At 39.0% G+C, this 22,818-nt stretch overlaps 1 protein-coding gene across 1 annotated transcript in view; it reads left to right on the top strand.

Moving 5' to 3' along the window:
- Positions 1–22,818, top strand: part of SNX9 (sorting nexin 9) — a 40,933-nt gene that overhangs the window by 271 nt on the left and 17,844 nt on the right. Inside the window, exons 2-9 of the mRNA XM_010288473.1 lie at positions 510–584; positions 1,763–1,885; positions 15,376–15,559; positions 16,459–16,609; positions 18,048–18,132; positions 19,005–19,130; positions 19,425–19,542; positions 21,975–22,105. Coding sequence (XP_010286775.1) covers positions 510–584; positions 1,763–1,885; positions 15,376–15,559; positions 16,459–16,609; positions 18,048–18,132; positions 19,005–19,130; positions 19,425–19,542; positions 21,975–22,105 — 993 coding nt within the window. The remainder of the gene's footprint in view (positions 1–509; positions 585–1,762; positions 1,886–15,375; positions 15,560–16,458; positions 16,610–18,047; positions 18,133–19,004; positions 19,131–19,424; positions 19,543–21,974; positions 22,106–22,818) is intronic.

Consider the following 22,818-nt stretch of genomic DNA (forward strand, 5'->3'; position numbering starts at 1 on the left):
TGCCTCTCAACCTTGAGATTATCCTTAATATTCTTGTGGGTTATAGCTCCTGCTCATCACACATCTCTGCACCTTCAGTGAGTGAAGCAGAGATTTTACAGATACTACCAATAGCTTAATGTCTTGAGCTTTGTTTCTTTATAATCTGTTGAATAAAATTAATGCTTTGGAAACAGTATACTAATAGCTGTGTTTTGATGCAGTCTGTGTCCAGACAACTGACTGTAGTTTCATAAATTATCAAAAGTGCTAAAAATCAAACTTTTTCCCCCTCATGCTTGTTAAATCTAAAGCCCATAACAGCCATGTGAAACAAGCATGATCTGTGTTCTGTTTAAATTAGTATCTACTGCTTCAGCAAATTTAAGTGAGTTTGTTCATGGTCATGCAGTTGTAACTGTATTTTGAACATTGCATTTGATAGCAAGACAGTGATTCCTCCTGAGCCATTTAAAGCATGCTGTGAGAGCCATCTAGCAAAACTATTTGTATATTGTTACTTCTTTTAGGATGTTGGTGGAGGCTGGTTAGAAGGAAAAAACAGCCAGGGTGAGAGAGGACTTGTTCCAACAGATTACGTTGAGGTAAGTGACTACTACGCTGCTCTGCGCTAAGAAAGCAGAACTACTGAAAAGGCCATCCTCTGGTTTGCTGATCAGACTGTATTGCTCAAACATAAAACTTCCAGTGTTAAAGCTTGAAATATATAATCTTACAGCAACTGTGGCTGGCTTTGGAGACCAGTGCAAGCATGCCATCCAAAGCTACTGTACTTCTTACTGGTTTCCCAAGAAATGCAACAGGAGGTTGTCTGTAGTAAATACTGGCGATGTGCAGAACACGAGCTATTTTGAGCCTGCTTCTGGTTTTGGGGGTCTCATGATCCAATCATTGTTTTGTTTTCCTCTCTGAAGATACAGATACGGAATTGAAATGAGTAATGCAAGTTTACACTGGAGTTGCTGTGGCAGATTTGCCACATGCTCATAAATCTCTGGAATGGAGCCCCATTTCTGGGGCTCAGGATATGGGATCCCAAATCCAGGGACTACTCAGCAATTTTTTTCCTGAGGGCCTTTGCTGTCTCTTCAGTATATATTGATCTGCTCTTTAGGACTGGTGGCATGGGATGGGGATGGAATGGGGGTCTCAATGCAAAGGCTGAAATTCAATTCACTGTTGGAGGGCCCAGTGTCTGTATGTCTGCAGGTTGCCAGTTAGGTTAAGACTCTGGCTGTAATTCCTGCAGCCTCATCTTAAGGCATGTTTCTCCTTTCCTTCACCAGTGCTGTGTTTGTTTATTTAAAAAAAACAAAAGGAGAGTGGTGGGTGAGGAGAGGATGCTTGTTCATGTAACCTTGGCTTTTTGTTTTCAGTTGGATAGCTTATGGTCTAGTAGCTTTTGGCTCTCCAGACTTGCTGTTCCAAACTGATCCTCTGAGTATTGAGTTCCCAGTCTCCAAGCAGTAATGTTAACAACCTTGTTAATCCCCAATGAATTTATAGTTAGGTGTCCACTGCCACAACAGTCTTAGGTGTTATATTGTGATAATGCAAACCAGTTCCATCTGTTGTGGGAGTAAATCCTCTAGATTCTCACATCAACTTCTTGTAAAAGGTACTATTCAATTTGAATTCAAAAAGGGTATGTGCAACTGTCTTAATATCTAGTGACATGAATGTTAGTATGATTATATATGATAAACAGCATAATTTGATTAATGGAAGCATGAAAAATCTTTTGCAACTTTTTCCATTTCAGATTATAACCGAAGGTGCAAAAGATGGAATTAGCTGTGGTAACTCATTAGCTGACCAAGCCTTTTTTGATTCCCTTTCTTCAAATACAGCTCAGACCAACTCTGCTGCAAAAAGCAGTAATCAGGTATGTCTCCAGGTTTTCTAGGCACAGTGGGCATGACAAGTTCAGTTGACATAACTACTTGTACTCTTTGGTTGTGCTGTACCATATTTATAAACCCTCATAGAAGTACTAATTAAAGTAACTGTGTTTCCATTCGGGAACATTTTTGTTTAATATTAATGACATGTCTCTGCTACTGTCCCTGCTGGAAAAATTAGTATTCTAACATTTTAAAAAATAGAGCATTTTTATTCTTTCCAGTCTGCAGTCATGTAAATCTGGGACTACCTGTGTCTCAGTTCTGTATAAATCCACTATAGCAAATTTACTTTATTTTCAAGTCACTTGTGTTAGTATGCTAACCTTTTAAGTAACTATAACTTTTTTTAAATGTCTCCTACAATTGGGTGGTCCATGCATCATGAGCCAGAGTGAATGGATATTTATTTTTTTCAGAATTTGAGTAAGAGTTGTTTTTTTGATTAAAGAAGATGAAGTAAGTTCGTGCATTGTCCCTAGACAGTTGGAGAAGAGGCTGACTTTGGTTTTGCTGCACGAATGTGAATGTTTTTCTCCTATTCCTCCCCACCCCCCCTTTTATTCATTGCTTTTTGCCCAGTGTGTCAGTTCATTAAGCAGCAAGTATTTAGTTTCAGGTTAGATATCTGTAGACATGCATTATCTTAAACACAAGCTGTTTATTATGGTCTGCAGATTGCTGCATGTCCCACATGTAGGAACAGTTAAAACATTTCAAAGTCCACAGGTCAACAGAAGGAACAAAATCTGCTTTTCCTAACAGCAGCATGCAGAGGTCTCGCATGTTGGAAAGTAAATGCTTTCTTCTTCATAGCAGCTGGGGATACACACCTGTTTGTGGATCAGTTAAATATCAGTCATTAATTTTCTTAATTGTAGTGTGCTACACAGGACTTCGACGTGAAGTGAGATCTCTTGAAAACTGTACATGGGGTGGTTGTATGACTGTGAATGTAAACAGTTCATTGACTGTATAGTGTTTGATTTGTGCTTCCTTGTATTCAGCCGGACAATGCCAGGATTGTGATTCCGTGATCACACATGTAGTGAGAACTCCAGACCTCACTGTGACTGGTTCACTGTTTATCACTAATTATTCTTTTTAATTGATGCCAGGTCAATATTTAGGTTAAACACAGAATTCTTGAAATGCCTCACTAGTTTCTCGTGTCAGACTGAGCCAAAAACATTGATTATAGGTTTATTTTCCCTCAGTAAAACTTACAGTAATTTTGAAGGTGAAGTGGGAACCTCATTTCTTCTGCTCTGTCTGTTAGCCTTGCCCCAGTTTTTTTACTCCTATAGGGTTGCTAGCCAAACTTTATTTCTGGATAAGCTTGAAATATTTGTAGCAGCTACTGCTGTCAAATCCAAATACTGTTTCTCTTCTGAAGGAAGAGAAACATATAACTTAATTTCACCTGGGAAGAATTGTGTACTAACAAAATGAATATACAATATTTTGAATGGTGGTAGAAGCATCTGTGAGAGATTGATCTGTGCTTAACACAAGGTACTTGTGCCTGGAGAAGGAAAAAAAAAAAACCCAGCCCTTGCCTATATACGATGAAAGGTTAGAATAAAGATACCTATTATATCCTAAATAATAGAGAATTACTATGGTAATCTAGTTTTGGAAGTTGCATTTCTAGAGCAGGGAAAAGTTTAAAAATACAGTCACTTTACAATACAGTTTACACAGTATCAGCAGTATACTGGACCTGTAATCTGTACAAATTGCAGTTTCTCCTTAAATTTTGGAAAGGAGTAACTTTAGGCGAACATCTTATTTCACTGCCTTGTTCTTGTAAGTGTCCTATTCCTCTCCATTATCCTTCAAATGCTGTGTGAGACAGTTGGAAGAACCAGTGTACCATAGTGTATTACAGTAAAACTATAGTGCTAACATTAATAGAAGAGAGAGGGAGGAGAAAAGTGTGCACCTGGATGCAGCCAAGGCCATGCAAAATGCAGAGGAAGCAAACTTCCTCAGGCTGGTGTGTTTGGATCTTTGGTTCCTGCTATGAAAAAACAGGAAAACCATACTGTTGTATGGTCAGGATTTCATGTCATAAGTTATTTCCATTTTCTCGATTTGTTTTTAACTGAGTTCAGTAACTGCAGTTTAGTTCTATGTACTTTCTAGAAAAACAGCAGATCTTGATTTGAAGACTGGTTTCTTCAGCTTCTGACAGACATCTGGTAGTTTGTTCCAGTGGCTTATCACTAATAGGAATTCAATTTATATACTAAGCAGTCTCACTTCCACTTTCAGCTGTTAAGCCCTTCTCCTGGATCAGAGAGCTCTCTAGTGCATGGTGTTTTCTTTTTGCAAAAATTCTATGGCTAATTGTCCTCTTGATTAAGAAATTCTATCTGTCTGGTGTAAGATACTTTTCCTGCCCTTAAGAAAACCTTTTTTTTTTTCCCTGCAGTTTCTTTGATCTTGTGACTCGTCTGTAAAATGTGTGCATTGCTCATGTGTACATCACATGATGTCAAACAAATTTGACATTGCTGTTCTGGTGTATAAAAGCTTGATATAGTGAAAGATTGCATTGATTCCTGTAGTATTGCATCATGATGTTATACTGAGTTGCTCATTCCCTGCATACTGGCTTCTCTTTTAAAGCCACTGCTTATAAGAATATGATCTTCTACTTTACGGGTATGACCCTTCTTCCTAGATGTATTACTTTGCATTTGGTTATGATAACATTTACATTGTTCAACATGAGTTCGCTCAGGCACTTTGGATTGAGCTCGCAAGCAACTGACTTACTCTTTTCAAGTGCCTTAATGAGTGACTGGGTCAATATACAAAGCACTTCATCTTAAATGAAACTTGTGTGTTCAGGCTATGGAGAGCAAAGAAAAACAACGAATTAGGTGTCAATGTAAAGAGAATCAATGCTGGACGTGGCATAGTAGAGGGAACTAAAATGTTCATAGATGTAGTCTGGTGGACTGAATAAGAAATGGCAGCATTCCTGAATGCTGACATTTTATGCTATTTATTGTATTTCTTAGTAACATGGTGGGGTACAAGTTCATTACAAGAAGACTTTAGAAAAGCACTTCTAAATAAATGGGATGTTTTGGGATTTTTCTTGCTACTACTTTATTGAAGAAATTACCTTCTGTAAGTACTAAATCACTTTAACATACACGTAATTACACAGCACCCCCACCCCCCAGTTTCAATAAGTCAAAACGCGTTTTAATTCTTAAAATTCCTTTCAGTCTTCTAACAGTAAACAAAAACCAGGTTGTTGCATAGTCTTTTAGTACCAAGCCTTATTAAAAATAATAGATCTGGTTGTGTTGAAATGTATGAGTATGGGGTATTTTTGTTTTCTTAAGAGATCAGTTAAACCACCGTGGTGTAGTTTAACCCTGGCTGGCAGCTGAGGCCTGTCCAGCTGCTCACTCATTCCCCGCCACTGGAATGGAGGAGACAATCAGAAGGGTAACAGTGTGGGAACTTGTGGGTTGGGATAAAGACAGTTTAATAGGTAAAGCAAAAGCTGTGCTTGCAAGCGAAGCAAAATAAGGAATTAATTCACTACTTCCCATTGACAGGCTGGTGTTTAACTGTCCCCAAAAAAGCAGAATTCCATCATGCTTAGCAATTACTTGGGAAGACAAATGCCATGACTCTGAACATCACCCATTCCTCCTCCTTCCTCATAGTGCTTATTGCTGAGAATGATGTATGAGCACTTCCTCATAGTGCTTATTGCTGAGAATGATGTTATATGGTATGGAATATCCCTTTGGTAAGTTGGGGTCAGCTGTCCCAGCTGTGTCCCCTCCCAGCCTACTCGGTGGAGGAGCAAAGTGAGAAGCAGAGAAGGCCTTGACGTTGTGCAAGCACTACTCAGCAATAACTAAACCACCTCAGTGTTATCAACGCTGTTTTGGTCACAAATCCAAAGCATAGCCCTGTACTAGCTACTTTGAAGAAAATGAACTCTATCTCAGCCAGTACAACCAGTTACGTTTGAATGCAAACTTCATGTCTATAGTTCTATTTTCTAAGTTCTGAAGTGGTTAGGTATCTCAAATGGCAATGTGCTTCTGACAGGGCTTAAAATTATTTTTTAGCTTTATACAGTATGTTTTTGCTGGCATATCTGCATATGCCCCGATAAGTCTGAGGGGATGACTGCTTTTCTTAGAGTAGCAATGCTGCATGTAATAGAGAACCCTAAGTCATTACAGTTTTCCCAGATCAGTTTCTATGCATGCATATTTCTCTCTCTCTCAAAAATAGAACTTACTTCCTCCCTCTGCCTACACCCATCCCTTTTTGCTTTCCAGGCAGACAAGAGGCTTTTGGTTTCCTACTCTGGAATCCATAACTTTTTGGGCTTAAGAAAACATCATCAGCTCAAACATTGCTCTGCTCCCTGTCTGTCCTTTTCCAAGAAGGTTTTTTGTTGTTCAGTAAATCTCCTGAAAAGTAATAACTAAGCAATAACTAAAAGCAGCTGCTCTTACTTCTTTTTCTTCACGGAGAAAGGTACAGTGACTACAACAACACTTTGGTGTTGTACCTTACCTGGGTTTGCCACAGATGTAATGTGACAGAAAAGGGGCACAGAGATGCTTCCTAAGGAGGAGAGAAGAATTCCACATGACCTTCGGCAGTTCACTCTTCTCCAACTCATTCCTTCCATCAGTAGTGTCCTGGCAATAGCTGCCTTGGTAAAGCTTGCAGCTGCTCTTTTAAAGAGCTACCAGTAGACGACATTGGGGAGATGAAAGCAATCAGGGGAAGCAATGAAGCTAATTGTACACAAACAAGGGAGAAAAAATGACTCAAGGTGACTATTTTTACACTCAGAAGAAAACCAGATAGGAGAATTTAATGTTACATTTGCCCATAACATTTGTGGTTTAATGTCTAAAAAGCCTTTAAAAATTATTCACCAAAAGTACAATTTAAGTAACCCTTAGCTGACAAAGATGGAGGGTGTTGCATGGCTTTTCTATGGATCTCGTGCTGTTTTGACCTTGGACAGAGCGAAACGAGAAATGTTTCTTCTCTGTCAATGTGCTGTTCTGAGCAGCAATGCAGGTTGCTAATTTTAAACAGTCATTTGGAACAACCAGTAAGTACATTGGCACTTACGTTTTTTCTACTTGTTAGAATTGCATATATATATTAAAGCAAATTACCTGTAAACTCTTCTGGTATTAGAATGACACTGGCAATAATGGTACTGAAATTAATATAAATTATGGCAGGTTAAACCAAATAAACATCTTGAAATACACTGAACACAAAATTTCTCATTTCTGATGAAAAACGAGTGGTATATTGTTCTCTTGTAGTATTTCTTTGATGCCAAGTTGCTTCCAAGGGCAGTAGCAACAATGGATATCCTGTTTCACACTTTAAATAGTGTTTCTCATTGCAGTTGACAGAGATTGTTAGCTTGGTGGCATTTGGACCCCTCATAATTAAAGTATGTCTAGAAATACAAGCATTAATGTAAAATTCATTCTGAGTACTCTCCTCCAACTGTTTGGGGTTTTTTTTGCAATCAAGACTAGTGCTTCTCAAGTCACAGACGTACTTAGATTTATTTTGCATGTCTTCCAGGTTCAGAAACTTCTGTTTTAACAGTGATGATCTCTCTCTCCATTCTAAACCACAGCTTGTGGTGGTTTGTCATTCACCTAACTTAAAATGTTCTAAGAGTTGTGAACAAATATGAACTTTACATTTTAACAATAGTGTTTATCTGAGTTATTTAATCTAAATCTGAATGATATCAACCCAAACTAGGTCTCCTTATTAAGAAGCTAAACCGTACAATAGGCTTATTAGTGGCCTGTAAACAAACTGTATGTACAATTAGCCATAGTGTAGTCCAGCTATGTACAGCCTGTGTAACATGCGTGTTTCAACGCAGGATAGAAATGCTATAAATTTCAGTATACTATGTATTTTAGTCTGTATGGTTTCTCCTCCCTTCCCTCTAGAGGTTAGTCTAGCGTCTGGTGGGTTTTTTTTCCATGCTTGCTCGCTCTCTGGAGGATAGAAAACTGGTATTAAAAATATGTATAAATGAAAGTGGAGTACTGCCTGTCTGTTTCAGGGTGGAAGTGGTCACCAGCTATGTTGACGTAGGAGCTGTAGATGTGTATTCAAGACACAGAAATAGTTCTTGTAGCTAACCGTAAGCTGCATTTGTAGAGGAGTTTGTTCCCTTTTCTTGACACTGATTCTCTAATCACTGCCAAGTCTACTTCTGTATGAAGATGACTCTACAGCTCTTCTTACTTCTGGATAAAAGAAGTATCTTGAGAGTTCGCATTTTGTGAATTGCAGATTTGTCAGTCAATTCCAGTGTGACCTCGGTGAATCCGTGTTTTGTGTCTTCAGTTATGTTGTGGGCAGAACAGCAAGGGCCCAGGGGTAGGTACAGGAAGCAACCAACAGAAACCTCTCATGTCTGTATTGTTTTATCCAGTGGTGAGTGTGAAATAACTCAGAATAGTTTCTGTCTCAGTAGAAGAAAGATAAGCTGCTATACAATTGTTGAAGGATGTGAGAATAAATGGACTGTCTTATGTGTAGAAAACCCTTTCCCTTCAGAAAGCTGTGGGACTTCTGTATAGGCAGGATGACTAAATAGTAGTGAAAACACCTAGTTTGGTGAGCAGGAGCTGAGGCAACTCTTAAGTTACTTCGTGTGTAGACATAAGTTGTTGAACATGCATAAGGAGGACACTAAAGCAGCTATTCCTAGAGATTTACTTCATATCTTTTCTACTCTTTGCAACTTAGTGCTGGAAAGGCAAATTGTCATTGTTAAATTTGCATACCATAACTTCCCGTGCCCTGAACTTCTATGAGCAGCAATAAATGCGAAGATAAAGAAAATAAATATAGTGCTTTTATTAAGAGTACACTATTCTACTTCTGTGGAAATTTTGACATGCATGTTATTGCATTCCTGTAACAGCATTTCCATTCTCTGACGTTGCTGTGTGTGCAGTAAAGTAGAAGTATTGTCATGGGAAATGTGACTCACTCATGTTTGCTTGAGTCCAGTTTGTCTTGTTAAACCACTATGCTAAATTACCTTATAAAATACGCATGTACATTCACCTTGGAAGTTACAGTTACTTATGGATTTTGGAAATTAGTGCTTCCTTGACTAATAAACCTTAACTCTGCATAAATGCATGTTTGTAAGATTAAGTGTAAAGTTGTCTCTATGCGTAAGTCACGTCTAGAAGGGCATAGTGCAAAAGATACCTAAAAAGAAATATAAGCAAAACTAGTGGGTTAGAAATGTTCAGAAGTAAAAAATAAAAATAAAAAATACCCAGAGTGTTTTATGCTAGTTTGGCTTTCATGATTAGTAACTTCTAGTTCCTGTTACAGATTCTCCATTGCTACATGTAATTTGAAAGTAACTCTTTTCCCCCACCACCCAGTCTCAATCGCAATATTGCATTCAGACCTGTGACAGTAATTTGACCAGTTCTTGTTTAACCAGAGTACCAGGCAGTGACTCCCATACAGTATGAGCAATGGTGGCTTGCTTGCTTTGAAATAAATCACATTCACATATTAAAAAATAACTGTCCAACATATGATAGTGATTGTACAAATTATGGAGCTGTTGAGCTTTTTTCTTGTGGGTGTTCCAGTGAAATGTAAAGGCTCAGGCAGCAAGTTGTTGTTAAACTGTAGTACTGTGATCACTTCTCACCCGTGGTCTGTACCCATACCCTCAGGCAAAATCTGACTATTGAAATAGTTTTCCACAATTTGCAGTGTTTGAATGCTCTTTTTCTTGTAGCATCATTTTCATTTGACTTCTTTATTTGTGAGGTAGCCTTGTGGTCTCGTAGCTTGGCATTGACTACTATAAAGAATATTTTAATTTTCTAACCGTGACAGTCTTGTCAGGTCTCCTATGAGTGTTCCGACTTACTTGCACACTTAGAGTGGCAGTGGCATGCATGTGTTGAACGATCCCCTTCACCACAGCAGGGGGCTTACTGCAGTATATAGTTCCCTTTCAGATTTGAAATTTTGTTGTTGTTGTTTATTGTTCACTGAGCACTTCTTATTTTAAGGTGGAATCAGTGGCATTTGCCATTGAAAGTGGTAAACTGGAAAGCCTTAGCTGGTAATAGTCTCCAACTCTTCCTCTTCCAAAAAAAAAGCCAACAAGGGAAACCCCTGTCCCCTGTTCCCAAACAAAAATACAGAGTGCTTTTCCCAAAAAGGAAGGATAAAGCCCTGTTTAATCTCTGTAGCCTGATCCTGGGATGTCTAGAGAACAGCAGAGAGGAACAGGGAGTCTTTCTTCTGTTTCTGGCATTGCTGTGAGTGGAAAACTGCCTGAAATTTCTCATCTGTGTTTCAAGAAGAAATCATTAGAGATTGAAATCAGCTGAAGAGAAGACAAGGCTATAAAGAGGTGTCTTGATTGCCATTTACATGTGCAGGTGTGGGTAACAAACAGAAGTCTGAGAGCACTCAATTTAATAAATGTCTACAAGATTTTTAGTGGCTGAAAGTTGAAACTGAGCAAACTTAAAATCATTTCCTTTAAGCAGTGAGGGTGACAACAGATGTGTGTTCTCCCTCCCCTCGTCCCATCACTGATTATTCTTTACTCAAGTCTAAGTTATGTATCTTTCTAAAAGACCATTCTGTAATTCAAAGATGGCTTTTTTTTGAGCTGAATCAGGAGTTAATAGATGGAAATCCTCTGCCTGCTTTGTGCAGAAGCCATGCGGCGTCTAGTCCACTTTGGTAGTAACTCTGTTCTTCCACTGGTGGTTTGTTTTTTTTCCTGCTGAAAGCAAGAAGTGTCCAGTGAGTGTGCCTCGGCTGCATGCAGCCTGTGAGCAGGCAAAGGCCAGCTCCTTTGCAGTGACTACTTTATGAAGGGTGCAATGGGGCTGGAAGTGGAGGTGCTGAATGATGATTTCCGCTGGAAGGAAGCGAGATGACAGGAGCAGCTGAGGAACAAATGGGTTCCTTGGACAGCATTGCTACTGCCTCCTTGTTAGCTGCTTCTGGAGGTCCTCTCTCCTGTTGCTTTCATGTATTTATCCACAGGAACATTCTAGTATGTGAATCTGTAAGGCTGGCTATCTCTTAAAGTCTAGCCCATCTCCACTCATGCTTTTCCTAGAGGATTTTTTCTCAGGAGAAAACGTGTTTAAATTGTACAATAGAAAAGAGGGCCTTCCTTCAGGAGTGAAAGAAGTGCCCAGGACCGCAATGCTAAGGTAATGATTTACCAGGAAGAAAGCTTGGGCATAAAATACCATGGGCATGGCAGTGACTAAAGTATCTGCTAATGTGCGCACTTGCTCTATGGTCAATACAGCACAGTGAATGCAGTTCTGTGGTTGCTGCAGAGTAGGCTTTTAGCCCTTCACATTCCCTCCTGGAGGAAAAAGCTTGATTTTTAGGGTGACTGTCTATATTCACTTTTTTTCCTGTATCTACTCAGAGGCTGTTATCCAAAGAACTTGAGTTTAGTGTAATGTCTGAGTATGCCTAAGGCTTTGTCTCCATGCAAGTAACTAAAGCAGCTATAAAACTGGAGAGGTATGTTCATTCCTGTGAGCTATTCAGCTGAGCCACCATGACTTTTCTTGTATTTTGTGCCATTCCTCTGTGCTGTCTGTCTCTCCTCAGCCCTCTTCAAGAGTTTAACAGTTCTCACTGCAGCTTTGACTGTCCTGGACTTCACTTGGTCTGATCAGACTTACTTTCTCTACGCACTGCTTCAGCATGGCTTTTGTCTCCGAGTAGATTTCAAGGTGTATTTCTTACAGTTGGAAGTCCTCATTTTTGATGGCAGTTACTGAGATCTTTTCAGGTACTGAACTTAGTTTTAGCATCTGAACATCATCTTTGTTTTGGCTTTTGTCCGTCAGTTGTGGAATGGATCTGTTCATCCATCAGGAGCATCCGTCAATATGAGGAACGAGTCTGCCAGGAACAAGTTAGTTGTTCAAGAGGTCAAAAAAAGATTTTTAGCCAGGGCAGAGAAACGCCTCAGTGACTTAGCTTAGCTTCACTGTCGTACTATTTAATTCATGATTAATTTGGTAAAGATACTGACATTCTACCCTCAAGCTGAGGATTTTCCTGTTGTGGTGGAATTCTTTCTCATTCAACTATAATTAGATCTTTAAAACTGTACTAGACTTGTCCCCAGCCCCCCACCAGTAATGATCTGTTTCTATAGTGAGTTTGAATCTGCCCTTAATGGAGGACTCTGTGTTCCCTCTGTTGTCTGTTCCCCAGATAGCATTTTGTGGTGTTTTTTCTCCTGGAACAGTAGGAGTGAGCAAGTCCATAATAGTCCACAAAAGAGAAAATCAGGTGCCTTTAAGGAGTTATCCTTGAATTTATTCTCAGTGTACTTGTTTGATGTTACCTTGAGAAGCAAGGAGATGCAATGCTTCATTTGAAGGTTGATGAGTTTCTTAGTTATGTGTGGTGTGGCATTTCTTTTTGTGCGTTTGCATTTGAGATTGTGTGCATACTTCAATGTTAGGTGTGCTGTATCAAGTTATATTGACTAAATAACAGCTTCTTACAAGAATTCTTCATCTTTTTTTGTGCCAACTAAAGAGAGATCAGAGGATTATCAATTTCAGTTATGGAAAACTGAAGGTGTGAGAACATGCAATTTAATCACTTAGAAAATACTTGCTGGCTTAATTAGGGTTTATTCAGCCAGAGGTAAGCTGCATAAATGGCTTCTCATACAGAATTTGTCCGCTGCCGAGATCCACAGAACCACTGAGTAGAGCTGAGATTACCCTTTTAATAAATGCTGTGTCTTTACTTGGTCCTCCATGGTGCTATGGGGCCTTGAGGATGGCAGGCCTGATTCCTGAACCCTTTTCCATGTTTACTGATTTTTGGCTACCACTTAAAAGTGTCCACAGTGTGTGTGTACGTAGGCAAACGTTTGAAGAAAGATGAAAGGAGACATGTAAATGCTCTTTGAGAGGTGTTGTCTATATATACATTCCTAACCCATCTCTTGCCTCCTTCCCCAGTGCCTTGGAAAGAAATGTGGACCCTTTGGCTGAAAGGAGCTGAGCGGCAATAGCATATCCCACCCCTTTTATAGCCTGGGTGATACACCTAGGGGCAAGAGCTTACTCCAAAGCTTTCTTGGACACCTCAGAAGTAAAATTTTCTGATTTGAATAGTGCTTCCATGTAGGTACATAGAGATAAGACATCTAAGAGGGCAATTTAAACCATTTCCCCTTGCTGTACAGCATTCAGGGTATATCAGCGACTGTCTGCAAGTTTGGTGACGATTGCTCTTGACAGTCATTCTTTAGTAGTGTACCCAGTGTTAATATTATTGCCTCCCTCTTGTTTTGCAGCAGATTTTCAGGTTTTTTGCCACCCACTCATGTACCACATTTCACATGAACTGCAGAGAAGAGGAAAACTTTACTCAGCCTTTTGGCAATCATCCCACTTCTGGGCTTTCATTTGCTGGTGATCAGCACAACATATGTTGCAGAAGTATATGCAAATGAATATTATGCAAACTATTCTTTTTCTAGGTGCTCTAAGTTATGTTAGGAGCAGGCATGGTTTCCCATATGGTTGGGCCCCAGCATATGTGTTTTACTTTAGCAAAGATGACAAACTCTGAATGATGTATGTTTTTTTCCTCTTTACATAAACTCCTATCAGGTGAACATCATAGGAAGAGCAGTCTAGTATAAGCTACCAGCAGCTTGTTTGTAATTGCTGAGAGTTGCACTGTGGATCAGCTAGCCAAGAACTGGGTAGACCTCAACGATATTGCTCCCTTAGGGAATAATATTCTTGCATCAGTTTCATCCTCAAAAAAAAAAAACAAATCTCCCAAACTATGAATATAGAAGTTGTTCACATAATCTCTTTGACTCCATCAGTTCCTAGAGACCCACTGACTCTTGTGAGTCTTCTGAATGGTGATTTCCTCCCCGCTTGGGGGCTTGATCTTAATTTCCAGATCCTGGGGATTCTGTACCTAAGGAACAGGTGTTACACGCTATCAACAGTGCTTTCAAGTCTCAGAGGTTTGATAGTGTCTGTGAAATCTGTCAGATGACTTTATTTTAGGAAAAACTAAAGCAAGGCCTCTTATTCTTAAGTAGTATCTCAGAAGTTGAAATGAAAGGAGAGGATTTTTAATGAAAAATGGAGAGTTGAGTAGTGGTACCTTTTTTGTGTATTTTGTGTAAGAAACAAACTTATTCAACACTTTTGCAGGGAATAATTTGGCTTTTTGGGAGCTTTATTAATTTTTTCTGTACTGGCAAATGTTCTAAGACTCATGTAAATGTTACAGTCTAATAGCAATTCATTTATATTAGGCATCCCTTCTTTGATATGCTGCTTCATGATAAAAATAATGCACTGGCTTCTGTAGGTTTTGAGACTTCCTTTTACAAAACTCAGTTTCTCCCTCTGCTGAACAAGACAAGCTTTGTAGGCTTTGTTTGCTTTCCTTCCCTTTCTCCTCCTTCCTCCTACACTTTGGGTGTGTGGGGTTTTTTCCTTTCTGCCAGCTAGTCTCTGCACTAAGTGTCTGGAGTAGACTGCACTTAACTAGTCAATGCTTTTTCAAGGTGTAGTGTTAAAATCAAGGAGCTGAGCAGGATGCTAAGCTATTAATCCAACTTACTGAGAGAGGAACTTGACAAATTGATGCAATAGTTAAAGACATGTCTGCTCTACACTCTCACTGAGGTTTCCACCTCCACAGCAGCATCAGCAGAAGGGTATGTGTGATTACTTTCACCAGGAGCTTATGCTGAGAGAGTAGGTCTACAGGGAAATGCCAGACTGTTCCCTGGCAGATGTTTGTTTCCTTCTCTCATCCTCAGTGTGAATGAGTTAAGCTCTGACAGGGAAGCTGAACAGGTTGCTGGCCCTTACTCCCTAACTGTCATGCCAAGCGTGATGGTGTGGGTGCGCAATTTATGATTTGCTTTTAGTAAAGCCACTAATCTGAGCTTGATAAAATAAGTATTTGAAAAAACCTAATCCTTGACTTTTGCGTTTCTCTTTTAAATGTGCTAGTTAACCCATGGCTTTATGTAATTAATAGTTCACATGCACCATACTTATGGTGTTGGTGTAAAATAATTACCATGGGTAAGAGTGCTTCCTAACACGGACGGAGCAAATATTTTAATTTCCCTGAGGAGATGTAACACTCTTATTAGTATGTGTTGGTGTCACATTGCCGGAAAGCTGATCAGTTCTTCCAGGTGCTTACTGCATTTAAGAGTTGTGTAGTTGGGAACATAGGATTTGGCAGCTGCTCCTAAATAGAACAAGTGCAGTGCTGAATGCAAACCCATAGCCTATCAGCTATGATCAAAAACTTCAAGAAGAAACTACATGGTCATTGCTCATTTCTTCTTTACTTTTGTCTTTATACAATATAGGCAAACAATGCCAGTGATCCTTGGTCCAGCTGGAACGTTGGGAAGTCTGGGAACTGGGATAATGGAAATGCTGTTGACAGCTGGGTGACAAAACCTGAAAATGCAGCTGGCCAGAGAAACAGTGCTTCAAATAACTGGGAGACAGCAGCAGCATTTGGTCATCCACAGGCATATCAAGGACCAGGTGTGCTAATATATATTTTTGAATACATTAGAGTTGGTGAACAATAGAGGTAAGAATTACTTAATCTTTCATAACTATAGAACATGGATTACTGGGAAAAAAAAAAAACAACCAAGACTGGCTTCCTAGTAGCATATTGCCACGTGGATAAATGGACATGAAAATAATAGGGTTTGTTTTGTTTTGTTTTTTTTTTTTTTTTAAAAAATCAGATCCACAGTAACAGACACCTCAAATGGCTTCCTAGTAGCATATTGCCACGTGGATAAATGGACATGAAAATAATAGGGTTTGTTTTGTTTTGTTTTTTTTTTTTTTTAAAAAATCAGATCCACAGTAACAGACACCTCAAACTTGTATGGCAATCTGGCAAGCCGAAGTCTTGTGCATACATAATCTATTCTCAGACCTGTTGTTGAGCTTGCATAACTGGAACTTAAACACCCTTGAATTTGTGCCCTCAGGCCTGTGAAGAAGTCATATCTTAAATCCTTAATTTTAGGATGTGGCTAGCTTTCCAGAAGATTCCTCTACCTTTTTGTAGTAAAGGTCTAAATTAAGAGGAGAACTCATAACTAGGGAATGCTAACTTGGAGTCTGTGAATATGGAACACTATTGAATTCATCTTAACATGCCAGCATCTCTCCTTTCTTTTTCTTGTCTCCTCACCCCCCCACACACACTTGCCCTCAATGAATTTCTAGTGTAGAGTTTTGCAGGTTGTATTTGGTGAGGATGGTGGTAATTAAGGAGGAATCACAAAATATTAAGAGCTAGTTCAGCCTTCTGTATTTACCTTGTTGATTACTTGCGTAGGAGTGCTGAGGTAGCTGCTTCTGCTTTTAAAGAGAAAATGTTTAACTTTCTCCTTTCCCTCCCCCTCTGCCCCCTCCTGCAGCTGCTGATGACGATGATTGGGATGATGACTGGGATGACCCAAAATCAACTTCACCATCTTATCTTGGTTACAAGGAGGCTGAGGCATCAGAGCCTGGGGGGGTCCAGCGTGGAAATTCTCGTGCAGCTGCTATGAAGTTACCACTTAACAAGTAATGGAAAATGCGGGGCAAATGTGTATATATTGAAGAGAATTGGAATTTGTCAAGATGTGTAAATGTGTGGCCATTCAACCTTCTTGAAATATGCAATGTAGATATTACAGTTGTAGGGTAAAAGTTGAGATGCATTTGTAGCTCAGCATTCTCCCTGTGCAATCAGACAATGCAGATCCATGAAAGCCTGAAAGTACATGACAAAGCTGTATAATTTTTGGACATGTTATATAGTCAAATGACACTTGCAAGGTCTGAATTTCTGGTCTTTAAAATTTAACTGTCTTTAACACTATGTCTGCTTAGTGAAAATAAAAGGTAATGGGTGGCTTGTCCATACAGTGAGACTGATCAGACATGCTATCCCAGAGTTTGTGAGCAATTTGAGTTGCAAAGAAGTGGGGAAAAGTTCTGCTCTTGTGTGTCTGTGCATCACCCAGGTTGATTCTTGAGCCACAGAAAGCTTGATTTTTAGATTAAAAAAACCTTAGAATAGCATGAAGCTTTGTCAGGATTATACTAGCATTATCTTATGTTACAGCTTAGTGTTTATTCAAAAACTACTGTTACTCTGAGAAGCTACTGTGTGGTAATCTTGAAGTGGATGAAAGCAGAGTGGAAAAGAATTGTAGAATAATGGTATCCTTGGGTAGGTAACTAAAATTAACAACTAGTATGCAGAGGCAGTTGACTTTGTTCATCAGCAGAGGCTTTGTCCAGTTTTGCAACAGTACTTCTGCATCATTGTGGCATCTACTTGTTGCAAACCCATTTAGTATAACCAGCATAAACATACCTTGTTTAAGCGTGTTATTTGTCTGTGAAGTAAGTCCTAATTTACTCCTGGTGTTTCTGCAAGCAGGCAGTACTTGAAGGGCTAAGTATCTTCCTAATGAGAAAGAGAACCACCATTTGCTTTTTGTAAGACTTTTTACACTGACTTTACAATTATTTTTGTGTGGTTTTCTTTCTAATTGGTGGATGAATTATTTAACGTAACTCATGTTTAGAAGCACTTGGTAAATCTGCAGTTTGTTGTTCTTTCAAATGATTGAAGTCTCATCTGAAACGGCAGGACGGTGTGCATGAGTGTGTGTGTGTGCGCATTTCCAGAGAGGGTGGACGGCCGTGGAGTGGCAGATATTACTTTGTGTCCTCCTGTTATGTTTGCTTGATGGGCTGCAGAGCACAAATAGCAACTTAGCCTTGGAAGAAGCGACCTGCATTACACAAATAAAAGCTGGAGGTCAGGAGGTAAAACTTTTTCAGCACTTTCAGGTCAAATTGTTGGTTGTTTAAATAATACACATCAATTCTTTTCTAAACTTGGGAAATACTAGAGGTTTTTTCCTATAGTGGCAGGTAATTCTGCATATGTCAATTCTTCAGAGGAAGTAAAATACAGAATAAACCTACCACTTTGTTTTATTGTTAGATTTCCTGGATTTGCAAAACCTGGGATGGAACAGTATCTGTTGGCAAAGCAGCTAGCAAAACCCAAAGAGAAAATTCCCATAATTGTAAGTTAGGGATGTGTGTGTGGTTTTTGTGTGTGGGTGGTGTGGTTTGTTTTGGGATTGGGTTTTTTTGGTTTGGGGTTTTTGTTTGGTGTGGAGTTTTTTTGTTTAGTTCCTCCCCACTCTTCCCTTTTTCCCCATCTTAACTTTTATTGTCAGGGTTGCTGTATGTATTTGGGTCAGAAGACACTGATACTGAACATATAATTAGAAATAGAACTGTCATAATAAAACTGTGTACCACTTAAGTATTTTAAAGTTGAGGTAGACAACTTTCAGCATTGTATATCGCTGAGGGATTTTTCAGGGTCAAGTCTTAACTCCTTCTTTCTTCTAAGTGTGCTGATTTGTGTGTGTGTCCATTCCACCCCCCCCCAGATCTGCATTACTTGTGATCATGAAAATAAGCCTTTTTGGGATTGGGAGGCAGAGCAAATGCATTACACTGCCTATTAATTATCTAGATAGTCATCTAATACATAGGAGCTACGTTCATAAAAGCTTGCAATATTCAGTCATGATAGTCAGGTCATCTTCTGATCTAAAAACCAAACTCTTTCTAGATATATGCAATTCTAGTGAAATGTGGTTGAAGGAGTTATTCCCTAGAATTCACAACTACTTCGCTATTAGGGAAAAACTGTAAAATACAGAGTATAGATTTTTTTTTTTTTTTAATTTCATAACAGATATTACAAGATAAATACAACTGTGGTCAGTCATCTCTGGTTGTGAGAAATGCCTCTATTTCTTGACTATCAGGCTCTTGCTGAAATCAATGGAAGCTCTCAAGTGAAGAGAGAAAGTATTTGTCTCCTTGTTTGCAGCTAGTACAACACGATGTATTTAAAGATAATATTTGCAATTTCTTACAGATTGGGGATTATGGCCCCATGTGGGTTTATCCTACCTCTACATTTGACTGTGTTGTGGCAGATCCCAAAAAAGGGTCGAAAATGTATGGTCTCAAGAGTTACATTGAATATCAGCTGACCTGCACTGTAAGTAGATCTGAAACAGGATCTTCTCTCTCACAAATATGAGTCATTTGTACAGACAAATAATGCAGTTCGTGTCACTTGGTAACAGGCTTGTAAGACTAAGTGGTAGTTGTCATACTTTTTTCCTCAAAGAGTTACTTTGTTTTAGCATTTAAGTTCTTCTGTAATTACAGATTCAAGGCTCTAAATCATAAATTTTATTTACATTCCATGTATTTACTATTCTGGTCACACTTGTTTCATGTCACTATCTGTAGATGCCTGTCAAAATTCAGAGTTGTGTTTCTTTTACAGAACACTAATCGGTCTGTCAACCACAGATACAAGCACTTTGACTGGTTGTATGAGCGTCTCCTGGTTAAATTTGGATTAGCCATTCCAATCCCATCTCTTCCAGACAAGCAAGTAACAGGTAATTATTCCCAGTTGTGAATTCATGGGACAGGAAATAAGGAGATCACTTTTTCACAAGGTTCACTTATTTCTTGCTGTTTGTTTTTCTCATTATTTTAAAAGAAGGTGTCAAACAAACCCCAACCTTTCATCATGCAAAACTTATGATGACTTGTGATGGCCTTGTGATAATAAAATACCAACATTAAGAGCATCATTTCACAACTCAGGTTTACTAGTCCAGTGATTAAAAAAAAAAAAAAATTAAAAACAAACAAGAAAACCCTGGTTACTACAGAAGAGAATATTTATTATTGAAGAGAAGAGATAACTACTTATGTTCCATATTTGCTGACTCCCTGGAGAAATGTGTGTGTGGGTGTAGGTTGGCTTTGGGGTGTTGTTGTTGTTTTGTTTTTTTGTTGGTTTCTGTTTGTTTGTTTTCCTTTTCTTTTGCATTTGATTGTAAATGTGTTATCTTCTAGGAGCTTTGAAGCAAAGCTCCCAAAGGAAAGGGAGCATCCCCTGACAAACTGTTTTTGTTTTTGTTTTTGGTTTTTGCTGACAAGTAAAATGTTGCAGCTGTTTCTCGTGTTGCTTGATTTCACACTTGACTTAGAAAGCATCTTTCATTTGTATAACATTTGGCTCTAGTTCAATGTCAGTTCAGCTTGACCAAACTCTCTGAATCTTACCGAAATCTTTTGTTCTGACTTCAAGAAAAGTGGGATTGGGCCCTTTAAATGCTCATGAGTTCAGTCAGTGCAATCAAATACGGCAATGCCTGTGCATTTTCAGTAGTGTCTGGCTTCCTTTCTACAAGGGTGTGCTTGAGAGCACGTGAAGAAAAGAATGGATACCTGTATTTGAGGAAAAGGCTTTACTTGTGCCTATTTCCACTTGTGTGCTTTCTGGTAATATTTTTTTATACAGCTTTTAAGACAACCAGCCAAAACCAAACATACAACAGCCGGCATGTCGCCAACCATGTGGCTGTGGGCATCACTGAAAATGCAGCAGCTCTGCTGTGCTTGAAGAAAGCTAAGCATTGATGCAGATGCTGGGATAAATGCCGAGGAAACTGAAAAGTGAGGAAGTGACTTCCTCCCGTTTCCTTAGTCTCATGTTTAGAATTCACCAGTATTTTTGCTTAAACATGTGCATGTGGACTAAAAGGAAACCTGAAGACCCTTGTGATCTCTGCATTTTATTGTAACTGTATTTTAAAAGACTCAAGAGTTTGTCATCGCAGTTAAACCTTGCCTGTGTCTTCCAGAGTCTGTGGGAGAGGATAACTTGTCTCATAAAAAAAACCAACCCACAAACCAAACCAACAACCACAAAAAAAAAACCAACCAAAAAAACCCCCCCCCCTGCCTCTTTTTCTCTCTTTTTTTTTTTTTTTTTGAAACATTATGGGGAAACTCTGAGCTTATTTTTCATTGTGTTTAGGAGTCTTCTTTCTGAAGACTGTCTAGAAAAGTATTTCTGTCAAGAAAAATATTTCTGTCCATTAGTCTTGGCAAGCAAGACACTTTACAGTGTCAAAGACTGACTTTGCTCAGGATCATGATGTTGCTGGTGATGATATGCCTAATGACCAGCACATAACTTCCAAATGTTACTGTTCCTGTTGCCTTGCATTCCATATGCTGGCAGGGATGCTGTGTAGATTTCAGTATAGATTAACGGTGGAACAAGGTATTACTGCAGGTTATAGAATGTCTTTTCCACAATAGGGGATTTATATAGTTTGTGTTAAAATCTCTTAACTACTGAAAAAATGAGTTAGCCTTACGTGTATGTATTCTAACTGGTTTATACGTATGACTTACTGAGATTTTTTTTTAAAGTTTTTTTTTTCCAACACATTCCTTTACCTATATGGAAATATGTTTATGGGAGGTACTGCTTTTTTAAATCCGCTATTCGTATCTGAGCACTCCAATTTAAAAATGCTTTGTTATCTAGGACATGCCAATTTGGAAAGTAAGTAGTTCCTTTTTGTCCAGTGTTTTTGAGCCTTATGTTGACCAAGGATTTACTCGACTGTATCGGAAAAATGTTTGCATTCTGAGCCTGTGTTTAGCTTCTCTCGTGGGTCATCTGAATATGTAATTTTTCCATCTGAAAGTTTGTTAATCTTTTATTCCCCCCCCCCCCAAATTATTTGAATTGTGGGTGGGTATTATGGTGTTCTAATATTTCCTGGCTATCTTTAAAAGGAAGAGTAGTCTTGGTCAGTAACCAATATACTGAAATTTAAGGTTCTTCTGATTTGTCAGCATAATGTTTCCTTCTTGTAAGTTCTGAGTAATTAAATGGTTACAAACTCGGCCGATGAATTAGGGATTCTGTTTTAATTAAAAAAAAAAATGGGGGGGAGAAGAAAAGAAAAAATCCAAGGGTACTAGAGTAGAAATGTAACAACTGCCATTCAATGTATAACAGGGCGCTTTGAAGAAGAATTTATCAAAATGCGTATGGAGAGACTGCAGGCTTGGATGACGAGGATGTGTCGCCATCCTGTTGTCTCAGAAAGTGAAGTTTTCCAGCAATTTCTCAATTTCCGAGACGAGAAGGTAGGAAATAAACTTTACACACAGACTGAGATTGAGGAATTGCTCCCCCCCACCCCCTTCAAACTCAGAGTTCAGCTTTGCAGCCTTCTCACTTGTCTCCTCTTCACCACGGGCAGTAGTGTCGAGCTGAAAGCTGCTGCCTTCACTAACTAACTTCGCTGCTTGATTAAAATGAGGCATAAAATTGCTTGTGTGAAAGGCTATGTGCTGTTCCAACAGAAATGGAACATTTTTAAAGTAGCTTTGTTGCCAGTCTTTTAAGGACAGTTAGTGTCTTCCAGCAGAATAGGAACGTATACAACAACTCTTTTGGCTGTTGCCCTGATCTGTCTCTGTTACTGAGGTTTGTAGCAGTACTGTGGTACTGCTTTGTTAACAAAAGCTACTTTGTAGGAGATCTTGGAGGTGTCTGACCCTGTATTGTATTTACCTCCACCCAGGTTTTCACTGGAATGAGTTGTAATAGCATTATGCTGCAGTCTTAACTGATGTAACCCGCCCTTTTTTATTCCCATGTCTGTCCCCCCACGCATTATCTTATGCTTTTTTAAGAGGTTTTAATATCTTCACCTCCAGTAAATAGTTGTTTCTTCATGACTGAACTGCAGCTCTGTTACTAATTTGGGTATCTACCGATGAGGAAATAAACAGGAAAACTGCTGTTTTTTCCTCAAAATAGTCATACTTCTAAATACACATAGATTTTGCTGAAG

The sequence above is a fragment of the Phaethon lepturus genome, unplaced genomic scaffold, assembly GCF_000687285.1.
Source record: "Phaethon lepturus isolate BGI_N335 unplaced genomic scaffold, ASM68728v1 scaffold3226, whole genome shotgun sequence".
Classification (NCBI taxonomy): Eukaryota; Metazoa; Chordata; class Aves; order Phaethontiformes; family Phaethontidae; genus Phaethon; species Phaethon lepturus.